The sequence below is a fragment of the Alexandromys fortis genome, unplaced genomic scaffold (genome assembly GCF_014885135.2).
Source record: "Alexandromys fortis isolate MF-2015 unplaced genomic scaffold, M_Fortis_MF-2015_v1.1 scaffold_18, whole genome shotgun sequence".
Lineage (NCBI taxonomy): Eukaryota > Metazoa > Chordata > Mammalia > Rodentia > Cricetidae > Alexandromys > Alexandromys fortis.
Window position 1 is genome coordinate 2,952,038 of NW_026067897.1, and position 22,297 is coordinate 2,974,334.

Sequence of the window (22,297 nt, forward strand, 5' to 3'; positions counted from 1 at the left end):
CCTTGTCCCTTAGCTGTTCTGCCTCTCTGCAACAGCGACCCCAGGGATATATTTGGTATTTGGCCTCCATGCTGAGAGTATTTGCTTATTTATTTTTGCCTCTTTTTTTTTTAAATATTTATTTATTATCTATACAATATTCTGTCTGTGTGTATGTCTGCAGGCCAGAAGAGGGCACCAGACATCATTACAGATGGTTGTGAGCCACCATGTGGTTGCTGGGAATTGAACTCAGGACCTTTGGAAGAGCAGGCAATGCTCTTAACCACTGAGCCATCTCTCCAGCCCCTATTTTTGCCTCTTGAATACTAAAGAAAGCTGTATCCTGTCCTTGAATCTCTTTAAGCGCCTTTCCAAAATTTGACTTTGATTTGAAAGTGATTGTGTTTTTCTCGATTTGCCAACGCTCTCTCCCACGGCCGGATTTATTAGGAGATATACATTTAAAATCTGTGACCTTTAAAGAAGCGGGACGTGAGCCAGCGCTTTACTGACACAAAGCCCTCTTGGGATCAGGCTTTATGCGAGTGATGTAAGCTTAGCTAAGTGATGTAGGACTCGTGAGTTCCAAAGCCTGACTGGACACTTTTCCTGTCACCGCTTTTACGAGCCTGAGCTCAAGCCCGCTGCTCCTCGTGTGGGGGCGGGTGTGGGGGCGGGGATGAGAAGCGCGCTGGGTTACATGCTGTTGCTGCTTTTACTACTGCAGTTCTGAAATTTCATGAGATAGCCTTTCTGAGATGAAAGCATTAGAGAAAATTCATAAAACCTCACTCCGGAGGCAGTGATCATTTTGTGAGAACTCAAGTTGAAACACGGAATGCCCAATTAAGTTTGGTGCTATGGCTGACTTTTCTCTGCTCGGCTGAACTTAATAGTCTGGATTCTGATCTTTTATATCTACGCGATTTTATTGGCATTAAAGACAGGCTGATACTGGATGCCGGTAAGATAGAAATCTCTGAAACGATCCTGCCTCGTGGGACCTGGTGGTTGAGGAGCCATGTTTATCCATCAGTTAAACTCTTGAGAATTTGAGTTTTCTCACTAGGATGTAATGATCTGACTCAGAAGAGTAAAATGATGTCTCGCTTATCTCCTTGCCCTAAAAGTGAAGTTTGGTGAATGAAATTCAGGGTCAGTATGCTTTGGAGACCAACCCTGATCATAAAAAAAAAAAAAAAAGCTTTTTAAAGAGAGGCTCTGGGACCCAGTGTAGTGAAATGAAAGGAACAGGCTCAGGACCTGCAAGACCAAGTGCTAGGCACATGGGAGATTTACTTGCCCCAGGGGAATAAGAGGAGGGAATAAGACAAAGACGGGAGACAGAGGATGCGGGAGAAGGGGAAGACAGCAAGGGAGGGGTGTTTATCCTGGAGGGACAAAGGGCTGCCTCTGGATAGAGAGGAGGCAGAGGTGGCACGTAGGGAAAATGTTGGTTTATAAAGGCACAGCGGGCAGTTTACAATGGTACGGGGAAAACCCTGTGTTAGGATGAGGTGTTCAATTTTAACTGGGCATGTTAATTAGTTGAGTCAAAGGGAGCTTTTGATTGCTGTACTTTGGTAATCAGCCTCAGGAGAAGGGATTTATTGGCTAAAGGGAGCAGACCTTGCTGGCCAGCTCTAGGAATGTGTCGTCATGGTTGAGAACCAGGCAGAGAAAAGCAGGGAGAAGGGCAAGGCCTGCCAGAGCCGCGCTCACCGTGCCCGAGCTGGCCAGCGCCTGCGTTTAGCTCACGTATAGAGCGCTTTCCTCACATTTGTATGTCTCAGGGTGTGATCCCCAGGACAGCGTAAAATAAGGAAACAAAATCCCGCAAAGACAGGCTCTGGTCAGATCCAGTAAGTGGCTCTCCTGAAACCTTATTACCCTTTCTTAGGTGGTGAACTCTTTCTACCCATCTGCCTGCACCTCCTCAAGAAAACTCAAGCATATTTTGTCTCTTCAATGATGTATTTCCAACACCTAGAACAGTCCCTGGCACGCAGTAGACAATAAAACCTGGCTGGAGACAATTTTATTTGCACGAATACAGGGATGGGTACCACTGGTATCCTGGGCTGGAGGCCAGAGATACTGTCAAACACTTGTAGAATGTGGGACAGTCCCCCCAAATGTCATCTGACTGGACCGTTCATGTTGAAGTTAAGAAGTCCTGGTTGAAGGGATTTGTTATTTAATTTTCATTTCTGTTTTCCAAACTTTCATCCTAGAAATTAATAAATCTATTTATTACAAACTGTATAATTGCCAGATCGATTCCAGAGTGCAGAGGAATAATCAGTGATGATGCTAAATTCTCATGTCTCAGGCTCATGCTCACATATTCTGAGATATAGACATAAAACTTGATTTTTCTGCTGTTCCTACCACTACACCAGTTTCCCCTGGGTTCATGTTTGCGTGATATGCTTGTTTTCGTTCCTTCCCATCCCTACAGGTATAGAGATTCACTTTAAAGCAGCCAATGTAAAAAGCTCTGTCTTCAAGCAGTAGCAAGCATTTAGTTCATCTTGATGTATTGCTGAATTAGTCTGGGCTTAATCAGCATCTTATTCTGGATTTCTACTTCTGTGCTCCTTACCCACTTTTCTTTCTTTCCTTTTTAAAATCTGGAGATTTTTATAATTCCATTTGGCAATTTTAATAATAAAGTTTTATAAAATTTTACTGTTATAACTGACTACACATAAAAAATTCCCTTGCTTTATGGGGATTATTAATTTACACTTCTGGGGAGTGTAAGGTCTACAAGTTTGTTTTCCCACCCTCGTTTCAGAATGTTCTGTTGGGAATCCTAACTGCGTCTGTACCTCCCAGGCTTTCCGCCTTTGTTCTACACGGAGGCGGGATGCCTTCAGACTGAACCTTTTCATCGCAGCCATTTCTCCCCATCTCTGGGCTTAGAGAGGAATCCTGTTTACCTCCAGCTCCAAACACCTCCATGTCTTTCCTTGGCAATAGGTTTACATTGTTTCAGCTTTAACGTCAATCCTAGATTTATTTTTGAGGAATAACCTTTACTGAGTGTAGGATCCAAATTAGCATGCTGGCTTGCACCACCTCAGCGTTTCACGTCTCTCCGGGGTTTCCTAGCTTTCACTGCAAGGCCCAGAGGCTGCTTGCCTGGTCCAGGCTCAAAGCACAGGCACGATGCTTCTCCTCAGGAGCAAAACACATCTGTTTTTCTTTTCCTGGCAACTTCTAAGATTTTTCTCATAGTTTTATTATTAATTTCAATTATGATGTTTCTATATGTTTATTTCATTTTGTTTTCCCTGCCTGGAATTTATTAGGCTGCTTAAACGCATGGATGAATTTTGTGCTGGTGAGATTTTATCAGCTTGATACACACATCCGTTGAGGAATTGCCTCCATCGTATTGATCCATTGGCAAGTCTGTGGGGACCTTTTCTTGATTGATACAGGAGACCCCAAACACTGTAGGCAGCGCCATTCCTGGACAGGTGGCTCTGGGCGGCATGGAGAGGGAGCCAGTAGGCAGCGTATCATCGCCAGATCTTACGGCGCCTACCGTGGCTTCTCTCGATGACGGACTATAACCTGCCAGCCAAATGCGCCCTTTCCTACCCCAGTTCCTTTTGGTCATGGCATGTACTAAAGCAATAGAAACCTAACTAGGAAATGATGTTTTTAATTATTCAGATAAGTTTGTAGTCCTCTTCCTTCGAGCATAGACTTTTCTCTTTTCTCTGACTATAATTTAATTTCATCTATTTTACAACTTTTCCTTGTCTCTACTTTGGATCCTAGCCCCTTCTGTTTCATTCTTTTCCTCTTTGTGTTTCGTTCTATATTATCCTCATTTTTATAATTCTACAATTTACTTTTAGCTATATTTAAAAATTTTAAATGTTTATTTGTTCCCCCTCAACTTTATTCAGTAGGCAATTTCTTGTTGGTTCTTTTTTTCAAATCTACTGTGCTGCTATTTACATTTTAAATGGGCTTTACTTGTTAAACATGCAGACTTTAATGTCTAAGCCTAATAAATGCAATAATGGAGGAGAATATTTGGGGTACATATTGGCTACACTTGGCTTCTCTGTTGTTAGTACAGGTTCATTCACCCCTGTCAGTCATGGCTAGCTACAAAAGTGATATTCAACTCAGCATACCATTTCTTATAAGGTTCATTAGCTTTGATTATTTACTGAAAATTATGCTTGAATAATTATTTTTGAACATGCTTAGAAGTCTCAGATGAGGTAAAGTTTTAGCTTTATTTCCATTTACTTTTCCTATGCAGAGCATTGTGGCATCTTATTAATTCAAATGGAATGTTAATTGTAAGTTTCATTGCCTAAGGATTACCAAAAAAACTTTATGTTTGTGAGGCTGGATGATTTTTTTTATTATTAGATTAAAAATATGCATACTGAATAAGTTTTTTTTGTCAAATCGACATAAGCTAGAGTTAACTAGGTAGTTAACTAGATACAGTTAGTAAAAGTCATCTCCAGACAATTACTGAAGTTTTTTAAACTTACCTTGTTAAATCCATTTTAATTTAATAAGCAAGCATAGCTCTTGATGTCAGTGCCAGGAGAGTCGTGCACAGACATATTAGTCATGTTTACAAAACATTGCTTGGTCCGATAAGTAATTTATCAACAATCTGGCTGTGGTATTTAAGTTTTCTTCATAAAATCAGAGAATGAAGGAACGAGGAGAAACTAAAGTGAGAATGAATGAATTGGTGTGTAGTTTCTAGCAGAAGAATCACAGGTTAAAATTCTCTGTTGCTTTCTCTTTGAATTCCCACCTGTTTGCAAACATTGTAGGCTTTGCCATCTTCTAGAATGAAAGATTTTTTTTTTTTGCTTTTCATCCCCCTTTATCATTCCATGAATTCATGATATTTCTGTGATAGAACAAAACAGTGTTGAAATAAGGTGGACGGAGGAGTAAATGGGTTGAAAAGAGCTCAGGACTAGGGACCTATTTTATTTCTGTCTGCAAGCTGAAACATGGCCCCTCCTTTCCCCAGATCTCCAGGTTGAACCCCAGCTTCTCCCTCTGAGTTTTGATTATTCGTGCATCATTATGACGATGCCCCAGAAGATGCAGTCGCTTAAGTCAGCACGTGTGGACGATTTCACATGAGGTCTGCTGATTGCAGAGTTGAAAGGAGTCAGCTGTGTGTTCTGTTGCTCATGAGCTGGAATCAAGTCCTCTGGGACTGCAGCTGTCTCGAGGCTTGCCTGGGGCTGGAAAATCTGTTTCCAAGATGGTGCCTTCAAAAGGCTTTTGGCACAAAACCTAGGTTTGTTACTATGTGTACTGCCTAAGTGTCCTCGATTCATGGCAGCTGGCTTCCTTCAGAGTAGGAAGGTGATCTAAGAACGAGAAGACTAGGAGGAATTGCAATGGTTTAATCTCTGAAGTTGCACACATTGCTGGTGCTATATTCATCAGAAGCAAGCCGTGGTGCCCAGCATGTCATCAAGGGAGGACAATTAGACCCTCTTAGATTAGAATCCATTAAAGTAGGAACGAAAAGAATTGATACACGTTCTCCACCATGCCCTGACAGCACAGAGTGTGTTCCGTCATGTTGTGTGAGCTTTCGAGACTGACAGAGCAACTTCAAAAAAGGCATGGGAAGTAAGGAAAAGGGTAACAGTATGAATTGGGGGATGTGTGAAGTTTAGAAGCCGGAGTTTGGAGTAAGGTAAGAGTATCCACAGCCTGCAGATGTTTTGTGCTGATGTTCTTAGTAATCGGAGAGACCAAAGAGTTTTATATTGGAGGGTGATATCGGAAAAATAATGAAGGGAAAAAGAGGAAAAGAGAAAAATTCAATGGTATTTTAAAGATCTTTGTGTAAAAAGCAGGAGGACAAGAAAGGGAAAGAAAGGAAAATACCCCTGAGGACCACCCTTGAAACCAGTCAACTGGCTGCCAAATTATGAATGCAGTGAATTCACTAGGAAGTGGGAAAAGGAAGCATTTTCAAACTCTCAGTAGTATAATATGGGAATATGACTATTGTGAGGCCTTTTTAAATAGGGGCTGAAGTGTGGAATAGAATGAGTTAAGATTACAGACTGAGTAATTCATGACTAAACAGCCAGAGAAAAACAATTGCTAGGTTTTTAACATGAACTATTCAGAAAAAAATAGTTTGTAGGGATAAAGTATATCACTAAAAAGTCATTACCGATCAAGTTATGTACAGAAGAAGCCTTTAAAAAGTAGAATATGAGTGTTCAATACCAAAGAAGACAGCACTGAAACGGTAACTCTCCCCTCTCTTACTACTGAAGTCCCTCTTCTAGAATAAACACATAGAGACGTTTCATCAAGCCAGTGAGTGGAGCCACGTGTCAAATTAGCTGGGGTAGTCACGAAGGGAAATTAAAATAAGCAGATAGTGTGTGAAAGGCCGAATACAGACAATAATGAGAGTTTTTGGAGGCCCTGAGTGGGAGTCTTGCTTTACTCTCCAGGTTTAACTTAGAGGTAGAGAATACTGACGGCTTTTCATAAAGCACAAAGCAAACGAACAGCCCTCCAGCCCCCAAAACCAAAACCAAAACCAAACGAACAGCCCTCGAGCCCCCAAAACAAAACCAAAAGCAAACAAAACAAAACAAAAAAAAAAAAAATAAAAATTAAAAGGGAAAATTTTTATTGTTGTTGTTTTTTGAGTCGGGGTTTCTCTGTGGCTTTGGAGCCTGTCCTGGAACTAGCTCTTGTAGACCAGGCTGGCCTCAAACTCACAGAAATCCGCCTGCCTCTGCCTCCCGAGTGCTGGGATTAAAGGTGTTCGTCACTCTCACCTGGCTACAGGAGAAGTTCTACTTATTTATTTTCTCATACCAGCAGGCCAAATTTTGGTCTACTTTCCAACATGAAAATGAAGAAGGGAGTCTTTCTTCTGATTATAAAAATTATACATTTAAAAATTTGGAAAATGTAACATAGTATGAGGAACGATGGGGCTGCTGACACCACCCAGAGTTAAGGTGCTTGCCTATCATGTGTGTGGCCCCGAGTCCAGTCCCCAGTTAACACAAACACCAAACAACTAGAAAACCACACTATCACAATTGACATTTTAACATATTTATGCTCTAATATTTATGAGATACCTTTAAAATAAACCCTTTAAAAATAACTTTGCATACTGCTCCCCTTATGAGTTGAGATAGAAAGCAACATAAGATCAACACCAACAAGGCCCTATTTTCTCTCTGGAACGGGGGAGTTGATGCATACTAATGTAGTGGCATTTTATTTGTGTTTTAATAAATAAAGCTTGCTGGAGGACCAGAAAAGTAAAACAGCCACCCCGACCAGCCTTACTGATCAGGCAGCAGTGACACACACCTTTAATCCTAGAAGCTGTACTACTTTGCTATAGATACCAGGCGGTAGTGGTGCCCAGCCTTAATCCCAGCACTAGAGAGGATTATAGAACTGGAGGAGACAGCTCTCAGTCTTCGGTTTCGTTCTGAGATTCCTGGAGGCAGGATCGCCATTTTTGAATTGAGGTGGAGGTAAAAGCCAGTGTTTGGCTGCTTTGCTTTTCTGGTCTTCAGGTTGAGCCCCAATTTCTATCTCTGAGTTTTTATTAATTGTGCTTCAACCTAGTGGATGTTTGAGTGCACGGTTGGTTGTAAGATGCGGAGCTATAGTTATTTCTACAGGACAGTCCTAGGTGTGGATGAAATTACCCTGGGTGAAGATCAAGTGAAAAGAGGATGTGACTCCGGGGAGAACTAGGTCATAGTTGGGAAAAGAACCCTGAGTAATGAAAGTCAGTGTTGGCTGCCGCAAGCTTTCCAGAGACCACTAAGGGCACCTGGAAGGTGGTGGTGATGAATTTATGGACAATCTGCGAGCTCTGAGGAGCAGCTCTGCAAAGGACACTTGCTCAGTTGCGTGCAGGGACAGGCGAGGCTGCAGCCTGGATGACCCAGGCTTAGGTTTCCGAGGCAGATGAAATGAAAGAGAGCAGGAGGATTTGGACACACAATGTAAGCGACCATACTATTGTTCATGTAGAAGATGCTCTTTTCAATCAGAGATGTACATTTTACTCATAAACATCTGTTCTCATTCCCAGTGTTGCTTTTGGATGACCTCCCAGAAGAGCTGTTCTCTCACAGGAAGAACTTTCAGGCTTTTCCCTGACACTTAATTTTTTCAAAGATGTTTCCCTAATTTTTTTTTCACTGTGGCAGTAGATGCTCTAAACTTTGTTCTTTGCATTTTGACAGGAAAGAGAATGCGCACATTCAGTTCTTACCATGCAAACTCTTTCAGCTGCTCTATCTCTTGAATAATTTTCCTTGGTTAAGGCCCATAGAAGACACTCTTGTTCTTTGCCAGATTAGTGAGAACTTGTTTGGTTTTTCCATTTGAGAACAAAAAGAGGTTTCCTCTTTCAAAGCATTAAGACCTTATTCCATATATTCTTATCTTGAAGGAGTGGATAACTTTGGGGCCAAAGTGTCACAAAAAGGGGGAAATGCTTAGGAAAAAAAACCCAATCTTAGCACAGTGGAGGGAGAAGAAATACAGAAAGAGTAAAAGCAAAGCCCAGAACATAAGGACTGTGGGTACACATAGTGACAGCCAGAAGGCCATGAGTGATTTCTAGTGATGTGGGTCACTGCCAGACAGTTGTGAGGAAGGAGTGGTGATCTGAATACCTTTGTGAGAGCATTGAGCACAGAGAGGGAGCAGAGCTCTTAGTTCTCGGGTAGCTCAAGGGCAAATGCGGGGTCTGAAGAAGGCCTGTGTTGGGGCCTGTGCAGTAATGCAAGCAAGGCCTTCAATAGCAATTACTGCTTCAGTGATGTTGAGAGAGATTGCTGAAAACACCATGGGGGTGTCTGAGGTTTCACGTGGTCTCAAAGACAAAACTGATAAACTGTATTAAATTACTGTGTACTCTTCAAGGCCCAGAATAATGAAGCCCAGGGAGAAAGTGGGCTTAGGCACTTTGAGCAGCATCTCTGTGGTCTGAAGAAAGTCTCCGCCCTGCCCTCCCTATGTGCAAATGCAGATACCGCCTTTCTGCCAGGCTTGGCTCTTAGCCTCCTCCCTTTTCTCTCTCTCAGGATCCTCTTTTGGGGCATATATTTGGCAGATATGAAAAATTAAGACTTTAAATTACTCTCTGCCTGTTTTTCCTTCTACTACTTATGGAAGGTGTGAGAGAGAGGTTTCAGTATAGACTTTTCGGGGATTCCTTATGCATAAATGATGTCATCAGGCACATCACCCTACAATTTTGGTTATATATAATCAAATATATATATATAATATATCAGGCATATTATTCTGTGTTTAATTTTCCATTAGCTGCTAAATCTTACTCATCCTTTAAAAAGGAATTGTTCCTTGGGTCTAATTTTTGGATGTCGTAGTTCCTGTATTTAAAATTTTATCCTTCTCTAACCTGAGTCTATTAAGAAATCCTAGCCCTTATTACAAGGTAGCCCCAGGAGCGTTGAGATGGTCTGAAGTGCTTATAGTGATTTAGGATTGCTTATCAATTCTATCTTTGAGCCCATGTGAAGCCTCAGCCTTCTATTCTCCCATTTTTGTTAAAACTGTTTTTGCACTCTGTCCCTGCTGAGCCCCCAGTGACGGCAGGCCAGTCTGCAGTGGCAGCAGGACTTGGCGGACATGGACAGTGCTGCTGCAGCATGTTGCTGGCGGGAGTCCCTGTCTTCATCTACCAGCTCTGAGGAAGGACTGCAAATCTTGAAAGCCTGGAGAGTTTTCCATAGTGGCTGTCCCTGCTCTTTATAGGGCTGACTTATGCACAGGGCAAGGACATGGAGTGAAGGCTGGGGACACACAGATAGGAGATGTTTTAGTCTTAGGCAGGTGGAACACACAACTGGAGAGTCACAACAAATGAGACAGAGCTGGTGTGACATGTCTAAAAGCCTTGGTGTGAGGCGTGCTCACCAGGTCACCTTGGGGAAGAAGGCTGAAGGGAGTCAAATATTACATGTTAGGACTTTTGAATATATTCTGACTAAAAGGGAATCATTAACATCTCAACCAGGGTTGTATTATAATCATATTTTAATTTTAAAAACTTGCTTAGGAACAAAAACTTGTACCAATTCCAGATTACTATTCTAATAATCTGCCCAAGAGGAAACATCCTTCAAGGCTGAGGTGGGGAGTATCTGGGTCAGGGAAGAGGACAATACAAAATAGCCTTGAGTTCTTCATTTAAAAATTGTATATATGTTATATAAGCTTTGCTGTAAATTTGTAAATCTAATATCATAATGCCCCAAAGTATGTCTTAAGTCAATTATTTTTAAAATAATCATTGCTCTTTCAAATCCTTGGCTGAAATGGCAAATCTCTAGTTCTTCATAACTTCTGTGAGATGCTGTGGTGTGACTAGGCCAGCTTATTGTGGCTCACAAGAGCTGATTTTTCATATCTGTCTTACTCCGCAGTCAGTGAATTGAATCAGCCATATTTAGAATCAACACGCGTCATTATCATCGCTCTCTCCCCTCAGTCCCCCCAGACTCTTGCTCGACTCAGCTCTGCCCCCTCTTCCCTCCCCTCTCCCCTCAGTTCTCCCCACTCTCCCCCAAGCTCAGCACTGCCCCTCTTCCCTTCTCTCTCTTCGTTGACTTTATATTTTCTAGCAGACCTCTGAAAGCTATGCTCTTGTTTTCTTGCCTTTTTTCCACTAAGAATTTAGTCTCAGAGACGTAGTCCCTCACGTGATTTCAGCTGTATCAGCAGTTTTATAGGTCCCGCAGAGGCATGCTAAGCAGAATATGAAGACAGTGGCATTCCTTATTTGCTGTTTAACTGGCAGATTCTAGTAGGATTTGGATTTTCATCATGGGTTAAATATCACTGGGAACTGTCCGTTTTCCCGCTGCTTCATGCTGTTTTCTTTTGTTTTGCTTAGTCTCAGGATTTTGCATGTACGATGCAATCCTGTACATATAGCCACAGCCATTTATTTTCATTTTTCATGTTCATAATAGTTTAAAATGAGATTTTGAAGTTTCTGTGCTTCTCTTATCTTTGTTCAACATGAATTGACTTTCAGAAAGCCATTGATATGTCAATATGGCATGTTTTAGAATGTTTTCATCATGCTTGGGTTTTTCTAACACAGATTTACAAATGTTTCCAGAATTTGACTTAGTAAAGCTTCTTCTGCTGACTCTTTCTGTGACCCTAAACAGGCTTCCTTAGCTATTCAGTATGGGAGATATAGTCAGTGTCTTCTTAGATCATGGCTATTCACGCCATCGGTAAACCTCGTAATGCTCCTAACAAGTAGAATATCTACTATTGTTAAAATGTTAGCCTAGTATGCGCGCATCCTAAACTATAATCAGCCTTTAGAAGTAAAGTCTGTTTTTTTGTTTGCAGTTTCAGAATCTAAAACTGAGGGAGTTCTACTGTGAGGGAAACCCACTCTTCCTGATGCGGCCAATCATCGCCACACAACCTAAAGACGTCTGGACTCTACGGGTGACTCATACGCACGAACCATCCCACTAAACCCATGGCTTAAGACGTAAAGCATTCCTGACAATTCAGCAGATATATAGCACTGGTCCATTAAGAATGCGGATTCTTCATGTCATTTTTGACTTGATCACAGAATTCAGTGCAATCTGTCTGATTTTCAGACTGACTTGACACAGAGAAGTGAACGTTTTTCTTTGCACAAGATCTCATTACAGATGGCTGTGAGCCACCATGTGGTTGCTGGGAATTGAACTCACGACCTCTGGAAGAGCAGCCAGTGAGCCATCTCTCCAGCCCAGTGAACGTTTTTCATTGGATGAAAAGAAAAGAGGAATTTACTTTTACTTTAGCCTTCTAAGCATCTTTCTGCTGCTAGAGGGCTCTTTTCTGCTTCTGTTTCATTTCTGCTTGTACATGGTTGTGATCCGGAACTCACAGAGTTCAGTTTGGTGAAACTAGTTAATGATAGCAAAAGAAGTACTAGGGAAACACGTTGAAAGACACTTTTAATGCCAGACAAGATAAAACCCACAGGTTCTCCAGAGTTGAATATGATTATCTATCACAAATATTGATTTACCAGACTCATTTGAATCTAAGGCTGAACGTACAAGAACATAGATAGATTTAGTTATAATGCTTTAAAAATTGTTTTCTTCGGGCGGTGGTGGTGCACGGCTTTAATCCCAGCACTCGGGAGGCAGAGGCAGGCGGATCTCTGTGAGTTCGAGGCCAGCCTGGTCTACAAGAGCTAGTTCCAGGACAGGAACCAAAGCTACAGAGAAACCCTGTCTCGAAAATCCACAAAAAAAATTGTTTTCTTATCATTAAAGCAATATAGATGCATGAATAGAAACATGCCAATGATGGTGAAAAGAATACAGAACTCTAACTAGGTATCACTACTCTCCACTCTGACTCTCTTGTACATTTAGAATATATTTTAAATTTAAGATGAATTAATACTTTATATGCTACTTAGAGATTCAGGTTTTTACTCCAATTATTGTGAATGTCTTTTTAATCAGATTAAAAAAATTAAGATATCTTTTTAGATAATATATGTTATTTTGTTGCATCATAATGTTTTAACTGTTTTCTCATTGTTAGATGTTTAGAACATTAATACTCACCCAATTTTGTCTTTACAAATGAGGCTAAACCGATTGTAGTCACAGAGAACTGCTCTCATGTTCATGGTATCTCAATGAATAAAATTGTAGGGTGTAAGAACTGCTTTCTTTGAACGTCAGCTCTTTTCAAATTTTCTACTGGAGATTGTTCCATAAGCGGCATTATTTCCTGCTCATGTGTGGGAAACTTAAATTGATCAAACATTTAAAACTGCCATATCTCAGTTAAGCCCCAATAACTTGTTCTTTTTTTCCTCCTGCATCAAGCATATCAGAGTAATAATTCTAGCTACTACTTATTTTAAGGTTTCTATGAGCAGGTACTGTGCTTATGAACACAGTAGCTGTTTGCTTACCATCAAGAGGTAGGTGTCTTTATTGTACCTCCTTTTATAGATAGAGAAACTAAGACCCGGAGAGGCTAACTTGTTCACAGTGGCAGAGTTCATGCTGGGGCTTGATGCCAACTTCTCCAGTTGGCCTCCAGACCCCACCTTACAGTGTTCCTAACAGCTGGGGTGCAGAAAGGTAAGCTTATTGTCCTGGGCTCGAGCACAAGAGATTCTTGGTTGTGGAGGAGGCTGCAAGAATATTTAATCTGATGTGCTATCATAAGAAGATTAGAACATTTCCTTTTAATTTTTAAACTATAAGGTCCAAGAATTTAGAGTTAATTTAATGCTATATTCATAATGATATATGCATGGATATATATATATATAATAGATTATACAGTAGAAATTATTAGTTTTGCTCATATAAATGATTTAGGCGGTTTTGAAAGTACTGCTATGATTTTTTTCTCAGAATGGTGGCTCAAGCTGACAGTATATTTGGAGTCAAAGGCATTTCTAAGTAGACATTTGGTTACTATTAGCAATTAAATTCCTTTGGGTTTCAGTGGTTCATAGGGCTTTGAAACTGTATCTGCCTTAGTAGAGAATTTCTAAAAGATACATTGTTGTTTAGGTCTGAAATCCTAGCTACATGGAAGGCTAAGGGCAGAAGCATCCCAAGTTCAAGGCCTGAGGTACCAAGTGATTTCTAAGCAAGCTTGAATGACTTAGTGAGACTATGTTAGAATTAAAGGTAAAGTGAAGGTTAGGCATGCACTTTAGCTGGCAGGACCAACAAAAGGTTTGAGAACCTTCCTCACCGCAGAAACTCGCTAACTAGAACCAGATCCTGATAATTTACTGCATCAGCAGACGCAGGCTCAATTCTCTGCTATTATAGCTCTATCATCTCTGTCACAGTGCTGGAAAAGCTCTCATTTTGCACATGAGATATTTGGGACCAGGTGAATTAAGAATTTGTCCAAATAAGGCCAAGCAGCAAATGCCTTATTGAGCCAGTGTGTGAAACTCTGCACATAACAGAGCCAGAGCCCTTGCTTAGCATGCTGCGTGTCCTGCCCCTGTGCTCACGGTAGCAGCTCATTCCACGTTATTTCCAATCTACCCTTCCTCCTAAGGATTTGTGCTTCTTTTTATAGTTTATAATTTGTGGTTATATAATATTATAGTTCAAATGACTGTATGTAAGAAAATTTATACACATCAATATGCTTTCAATTTATAGTGGATTAGAAATAGGAATATCACATGACCTATATAAAATATTCTAACAAAATAGCATACAAGTGATTGAAAATAAACAACTTACTTATTTGTAAAAGATTTCTTAGATTTAAAATAACACTGGGATGATCTCATATTTAGTTGGTATAGTTTCAGAAAATTCAAACAATTTTTCTGTAAGAGGTGTCCTAAAAGATACTATTAACCAAATGGCGGCAGCACATGCTTTTAATCTTACTACTTGGGAGGCAGAGGCAGGAGGATCTCTGAGTTTGAGTCCAGTCTGATCTACAGAACAAATTCCAGGATGGCCAGGGCTACACAGAGAAACTCTTTCTCAGAAGAAAAGAAAACTAAAAAAGAAAAAAAAAAGATAGTATTGGTTACATCAACAGTTATCATGTTTTGTGTATATTTACATTCCAAGAAAAAAATTTAAGTTTTAATAACGTATATTATTCTTCCAAAGTAATATTTTTGCTTCAAAAAGAATATAAATTATGACCGATATGTTAGCTGTCAAGTGATATATTGAAATCAACACTCATGGGTCCAGAAATCATAAATGTTAAAAGTAGCCTGTATGAATTATACGTCTGTATGTTTAAGAACATTCTTCCATTTCTGCTTGGAAAGTGAACCCTTGCCTGTGTATTTTCAGCATACTAAGACTATCCTCCCAATTTGTTTAATTAGCTAACATATACCTCTAAAATAAGCATTTTGTTTTGAATCACAAATCATGTTCTGTGAAAACAGTCAGAGAAAAGGTGACACTAAGTATCTGATGGTTGGAGTCACAATAGTGCTTCCAGACTTCTTCCTTCTGCTGAGCAGGGCCATTCCCCGCTCAGAAGGCTGTCTGGTGAAGGACGAGTCTCACAATGAGCATGCGCTGAGCAGGGCCATTCCCCGCTCAGAAGGCTGTCTGGTGAAGGATGAGTCTCACAATGAGCATGCGCTGAGCAGGGCCATTCCCCACTCAGAAGGCTGTCTGGTGAAGGATGAGTCACACAATGAGCATGCGCTGAGCAGGTATATTTTCCCGCTCAGAAGGCTGTCTGGTGAAGGATGAGTGTTACAAGGAGCATGCGCTGAGCAGGTATATTTCCCCCCACTCAGAAAGCTGTCTGGTGAAGGATGAGTCTCACAAGGAGCATGCGCCCAAGGTGCTTCGCTGTGCAATGATAGTCGTTGACTGAGAAGCATGGGCATAGCAAGGAACAGGCCAGCACCAATTCATGGGGATTCCTTGAAAATTTTAAAGACTTAAAGTAGCATGAATTAGGGAGAGATTTTTATATACATAATCATATGTATTTAAATGACGATCAGAGCTGATATGGACTATTAGAAAACCTTCATTTTGGGCAGGAAAATAAGTCCCATGTTAACTGTCCCCATCCATGCTTTAAATTTCAATCAGTGTTTGTGTAGGAGGGACTTCATGCTATATAAACGTATGTTGCTTCATAATCATAAGCATTGTTTATGCCATGCTGGCAATACTGGATGTTGGTGCTTTGGGGGAGTTAGGCAAATGTTTGTTTTCTTTGCTGGGTCAGTGAAGATTAAATTGTATCATCATATTCTGTGTTTTATATTAAGATGATGAAGCTGAAGATACTGGTGAAAGGCAACTTCGTTTCCTTCTTTGCTTTTGTATTATTTATTATTTTGTTGAACAAAGTCTGAATCAACTTGACTAAGTTTAATGCAGATTGAAAGTAGGGATTGGCTCTCAGATGCCAATGCTCCTTAAGGGATGCAGAGTTGACTGGGCTGTGAACTTATATCTCAGTGAATATGACTGAATCTTTCTGAGTCCAGTTTGCATATGTGTGTAGTCCCTGTTTATCATAATTAAAGGTACAAAACCTGAGCAAAATGACAGCTAATTTTATTAAACTGATCATGTAAATTTATTATGACTTGGAGCCCTATTTGTAAGGGATATAAATATGGTGGAAGGTACCCACTTATCCTACATTTGTGAAAGATAAATTTTTTTTTACAATGGCAGCCTCATGCAATGTATATGTGTTTTCGAATCTTAGATTAATAAACAATAAGGAATTAGACATGTTTTTGAATCAAATAGCAATTACTTTAATATATAAATTTTGAATTAATTTGAAGAACAATTTTTTTTTCAATTCAGGAAATAGCAGCAAGATTTGTCCTCGGTCAGTTAGAAGAAAAGAATCATTTGATTATGAATGCCATAGAGCATTATCCAGAGACCAAAGACAAACTCTCCAAGGCAAGGCGGTGTGTACTGTGCAGAAAACCCTTTTTATCCGAATGGCTGGAATGTGTCCAGTTTGTTTCCCCATCAAAGGTAAACAGTGTTTTTTTTTTTGTGTGCGAATACGAGCATAAAAGTACCTATTTTTGTCCTTACTAATGATATTTGTACTAAAGATAGACTTCTTTGATCGTGTTGATGATAAAAAAATCCAGATAACTGTCTTATAATAATCATTTCTTACTCCATTTGAATTTAAAGTCTTTATCATGTTACATACATTCCATCCAAATTCCACGAATACTGGGCATGGTCACACATACTTTTTCTTCAGCACGTGGGAATCATAGGTTGGAAATCCACATGTTCAAGTTTACGTTTCAATGGAGATTTTAGAAATCTTACCATTCTTAAAGGTCACCACTGTAGAGGCAGTGGGACCAGGATAATGAAGGTGATAAGTAGGGTAGACTAAAGCTAAAGACCTTAGCTGGCTTCATTCATTGCCTCAGACTGTTCATACCGAGGTTAAGAAAGGTCCCATGAATAAAGTTCTCATGAGTTCAAGCCATATACATTCACAAGGACAAACTGCACGTGGCAAAAACATGTTTTTTCCCGTAGAGGCTTAGAAAGGATGGCTTAGGCATTTAATTGATTAAAAGCAGCAAGCAGAATGAGTAATCTGAATTTAACTAACAACCATCTGCTACACCTTGTAGGAGCACGAAAACATGTCCCAAGAACAAGTCTGTTTTGAAGAAACTGAGGTCACAGGACTCTTGTCTTGTTGGGTGTTCTCACAAGCACTCAGAATTGTCCTCGAATGATTCCTTTCTTGGACCATGTCACCTGGGGCAGTTGTCACTGGACAGTTCACATAGCTCGTGAAGCAAGTTTTATACAAAGTTTCGAAGACTTCTTTCACTCCAGATGACCACACAGCAAATGCGTTAGGCACTCACTGTTGTCTCTGTCACATGTGTAACTGTTTTGTAGCCGGAAGACCTCTGTAGGCAACATGTAAATGAGTGTGAACCTTATGTTTAAATAACACATAATGTTCTCAGGTTGTGAGATGTATTTCTTTTGTTCAACCACTTAAAAATATTAAAGCATCTGTAACTCATATATTATGAGAACAGGATGTGGGACAGGCAGTGCCTGGGGAACCTCAGTTTGCTAGAAAATCTGTTCTAGCCCACCCAGAATTCCTTCTTGACACACTCGTTTCTTATCTAGGGTTGGTAAGCAGTGGGCTGTTCCTGGGAAAAAGAGTATCATACTTGACCATGTTAAGCAGAGGGCAGATGCATTTCCTCCTGGTCTATGGATGATCATCTGGTTAAAGCAGCAAAGCAAAACCCAATGAACACGCATGTAACTGTAAATCATGGCATATTATGATGTACAAGGGTGACGCATTAGTGTGTTGGGACTTATGTGACTATTGAGTAATTTAAACAACAGAATTTTTTTTTGTTGTTTTTGTGGCTTGGGAAGCTTGGGGCTCCAATGTCAAGTTACTGGCAGGACCAGGCTTTTTCTGAATTGTGGTGTATTCTGTTCCACTCCAGTCCTGTTGCCCTTTTAGTTTTAATTACCGGTTTGGAGCTGGGATTACCCAGAAGATAAACTTTCAGACACACCCTTGAGGAATTTTTTTAGCCTCTGGCCATGCCTATGGGGGTCATGTTGACTGGATTAATTGAGATTGGAAGACACTCTAGAAAGGGGCGTCCTCATTTCCTTGGCTGGTGTCATGAAGTATCATATACAAAAAAAAAAAAATCTAGATGAGCACAGGCATTACCATTCTCTGCTGGCTGACTCTGAGTGCTATGTGATGTGACCCCCAGCACACACCGCGATGGACTGTCAAAGTAAACTCATTCTCTCCTAAACTGGTTTTGTTGGGTATTTTATTGTAGCAATCATAAAGATAACCAAGGCAACAGCCATCTTGCTGTATCCTTTCACGTTGCCTTCCTTTCTTATGGATCTATAACCAAATCTCCCCTTTGAGCAGAACCATCAAACCAGGTTAAGGTCCAAAGTAATGACTTCATATTCAGTTGATCACTGTGACCAAACACTTTTATCCAAAGAGGACCTCTTTTGGAGGCACTGAAGCTTTTCTCATGTGAATCTGGATGAGATGCAGTTCAATCCACAATTACCAGGTTCCATAAACAAAGTAACAGGAAAGATCATTGCACTAGGCTTTTATTTTTAATACACCACCCAGCATCCCAAATCTTGATATGCAACACATCATTTACAATTAAACAAATACAGCACAAACAAGTGTGACACATCTTTACACCCGTATACAAATACAGCATACCTACATGTAACACACCTTTACACAGTTAAATATTCCAGAGCGTAAACAAATTTAACACACCTTTACATAGTTAAAGTAATATTCCAGGACGTAAACAAATGTAACACATCCTTACACAGTTAAAACAATATTCCAGAGTGTAAACAAATGTAACACATCCTTACATAGTTAAAACAATATCCCACAACAGCTCGTGTTTAGAAATCTGAGGTGTCGGAGGTCCTCCCTGAGGAACGGGTGTCTGACTAATGGTTGAAGGACAAGAAGGAGCTGGTCAGGTGAAGGGTTAGAGAAGAGCGTGCTAAGACTTGGCCAATGGGAATTCCCTTTGATTTGAGGGACGGAAAACAGGTCAGTTTCCAGTACGCATTGCTAGGCAAGGCCGATGCCGTCAGGAATTGGATTGCAATGTATGACACAGTCCTAGTTAATGGGTTTGGTTTCTAGGTAGTGAACGACAAGGCACCATTTGGGCTTTTAAGAGAAAGAAATGTCCTGGTTTGTATTTTAAAAGGTCACTTCTGAACGGGGACTGGATTAGAGAGAGTCACAAAAGTAAGGCAACGGAGCCAGGTGACTGTTGTGTCAGAATCAGGCGAGGAACAGCGGTGGTGAAAGCTCATGGCAGTGACTGCAGAGGAAGCTGACGCATTTGAGATGTGTTTGGAGGAAGAAGAAAGACTTCCAGTTTTCTGACTTAAATCATGACATGGTGCCTTTTGTTTTCTACAGTTGGGATGATGGCAGGAGAAACCATTCTGTGGGGGCAGATAGAGTTCTGTTCGGCCAGGGTAACTGTACGGTTCCTGTAGGGAAGCAGGAACACAAAGCTCCTGAATGCTCTCCTGACTGTTAGGAATTCTGAGGAGTCTAGAACCTAGAATTTAGCTTGGTGGCATGTGATTTTGAGTAATTGAGTAACTGAAAAAATCAGTTTGTTGCATTTTTTTTTAAATCAGCAACAGCTTTTATCTATGATAGCCACAGATGGCAAAGTACTTCTTATTCAGAAAATATATAGTTATTTAAAATATACTCACCTTGAAGAAGCTCCTGATATTTCTCTGTTTATGTTTGGAGGTAGTGTAGTGATATTTCATTTGTATTTTAATAAATAAGCTTGCCTGAAGTTCAGAGAGTAAAACGGTCACATGATCAGCCTTACAGACCAGACCAGGCTGTGGTGGCACTCACCTTTAAATCCCAGTAACCACACTAGTTTGCCATAGAAACCAGGCGGTGGTGGTGCAGACCCTTTATCTGAGCACTGGAGAGGAAGATGGGTGGGAGGAGACAGCTCTAAGTCTCATTCTGAGATTCCTGGAGGCAGGATCTCCACTTCAGTCTGAGGTAGAAGAGTCAATGGCTGGCTGTTTTGCTTTTCTGACCTTCAGGTCGAATCCCAATCTCCACCTTTGGGTTTTTATTATTCGTGCTCCAGCACAGCCTGGATTTCACCTGGTCCCTTTAAAATGTTCTCTTCTAGTCCTGTAACCTGAAGTCAGAGCACGGTTACTGGCAATTGCATAATACTGACATGCCTACGTGTTGATCGAAAAGGCTACCAACGTCAACAGAGCAATGAGTCAGTGCTCTAAACCAGCTACACTTGTGGTGTAGAATGTCTTAAAACTTTCTCATGTTGTCAATTAGTCACCGTTCTATTGCTTTAAAGACATACCATGACCCAGGCAACTCTTAAGGAAAAAAAAAAAACATTTAATCGGGGGCTTGTATAGTGGTTTGAAAGAAAATGGCCCCCAAAGGGAGTGGCACTGTTAGGTGGTGTGGCCTTGTTGGAGGAAGTGTGTCACTGTTGGGGTGGGCTTTGAGGTCTCCAATGCTCAAGCTACTCCCAGTGAGAGAGTCCGCTTCCCTTTGCCTTCTGGTCAAGTTGTAGCCAGCAGCATGTCTACCTTAATGCTGCTGCCATGATGATACTGGAGTGAACGTCTGAACTGAACTGACATCTCAATCAAACATTTTCCGATATAAGAGTAGCCATGGTCATGGTGTCTCTTCACAGCAACAGAAACCCTAACTAAGGCAGCTTGCTTATAGTTTCAGATGTTTAGTCCATTATCATCATGGTGGGAAGCATGGCAGCATGCAAGAAAGTGCTGGAGCAGTAGACAAGAGCTGCATCCCGATCCACAGGTAGAGGGGGACAGGGAGCACTGGAGTTGGCATGGGCTTTTGAGACCTCAAAGCTCACCCCACTGACACACTTCTCCAACAAGACCACACCCATCTCCTCGTACTTCTAATCCTTTCAGATAGTGCCAGTCCCTGGTATATGAACCTATGGGGATTCATTCTTGTGCAAACCACCACACATATCTTTGGCTAGTTTTGATATTGTTACACATGGTCACTTGTTTCTTCACAGATAACATTTATCATACTACAAAGGTGCGAAGACACATAATTCAGGACGATCTCTTTCCTTGCATAAATTGTCTCTAAGAAATACTACTGCCATCATGAAGTTTTCGAGAAAGTGTTTAAAAGGCCTTTTCAGGAGTAATTTGAAGCAAACTGGATAATATTTTCCTTTATGGTCCATCTGTGAACAAATTCCACTTGTACTAGATACATCCACCTGTGCTTAAGAAAAATAAACAAAAGGAAATGTTTACTCAGAGATAGGATTCTCAGTCAATCTGCATTTCTATTGTGCTCTAATATGCCTGTAAAATATCCATGTTCACACAAGTCTATGATTGGTAACAACTATTGTAGTTTGTCCAGTTAAGTCAGCATTTGTAAGAGAAAGTTTTAGAGTTTTCATGGCATTTAAAAAATTTGCAGTTATTTATTTACTTGATGTTTGCTGTCTCTTTCTACCACCAAACGTAAGCACAATGGATTCAAACTGCTTTCTCTATTGACTATTATGGAGAAAGGGCATAGCGCAGTGCCATCTACCTATTTTATTTTTACTGAATCAAAGTCTGGGTTTGAATATTAATCCTTCTTATTCTTTTTAATTGGTTATCAATGAATTTACATCCAATGTATCATGAGAGAAATATACCTGAGTTGCTGCCAATGAGGGATATGCTTAAGATTTTGAAAATATCGTAACCCTGGTATTAATTTAGATAGGCAGGAAAAGAACACTGAATGAAATAATTACTAGAAAAAAATAGAAGCTCAAAGTAGCCTAACATTTCATTCAGACACCGAGAGGAAAAAAGATATCCTAATTGGGAAAACAAGGATAGAAATGTGTCCTGTTGTTTGAGATGGGAATAAAATCCTGAGCATGTCTGTGACCTATTTGGAAGAGTTCACAGCATCATCTGGAATGGATAACTGCTGTCAAAAGAACTATAAAGAGAAAAACTTGCCAAATTACTCAGCAAAAGTTGCCAAAAAGGCCTGCTTTCCTTTGGCCATGTTCAGAACACCTGGGACAACTTGCCATGTTCATTCTTCACTTGGACAGATTCCTTTACAAAATCATCCTATGAAC

General features: G+C 40.4%; 1 protein-coding gene across 1 annotated transcript in view; it reads left to right on the forward strand.

Annotated features, from left to right (window-relative positions):
• Lrrc69 (leucine rich repeat containing 69) overlaps positions 1 to 22,297 on the forward strand; it is a 59,968-nt gene that overhangs the window by 24,653 nt on the left and 13,018 nt on the right. Inside the window, exons 6-7 of the mRNA XM_050119331.1 lie at positions 11,410 to 11,511; positions 16,386 to 16,565. Coding sequence (XP_049975288.1) covers positions 11,410 to 11,511; positions 16,386 to 16,565 — 282 coding nt within the window. The remainder of the gene's footprint in view (positions 1 to 11,409; positions 11,512 to 16,385; positions 16,566 to 22,297) is intronic.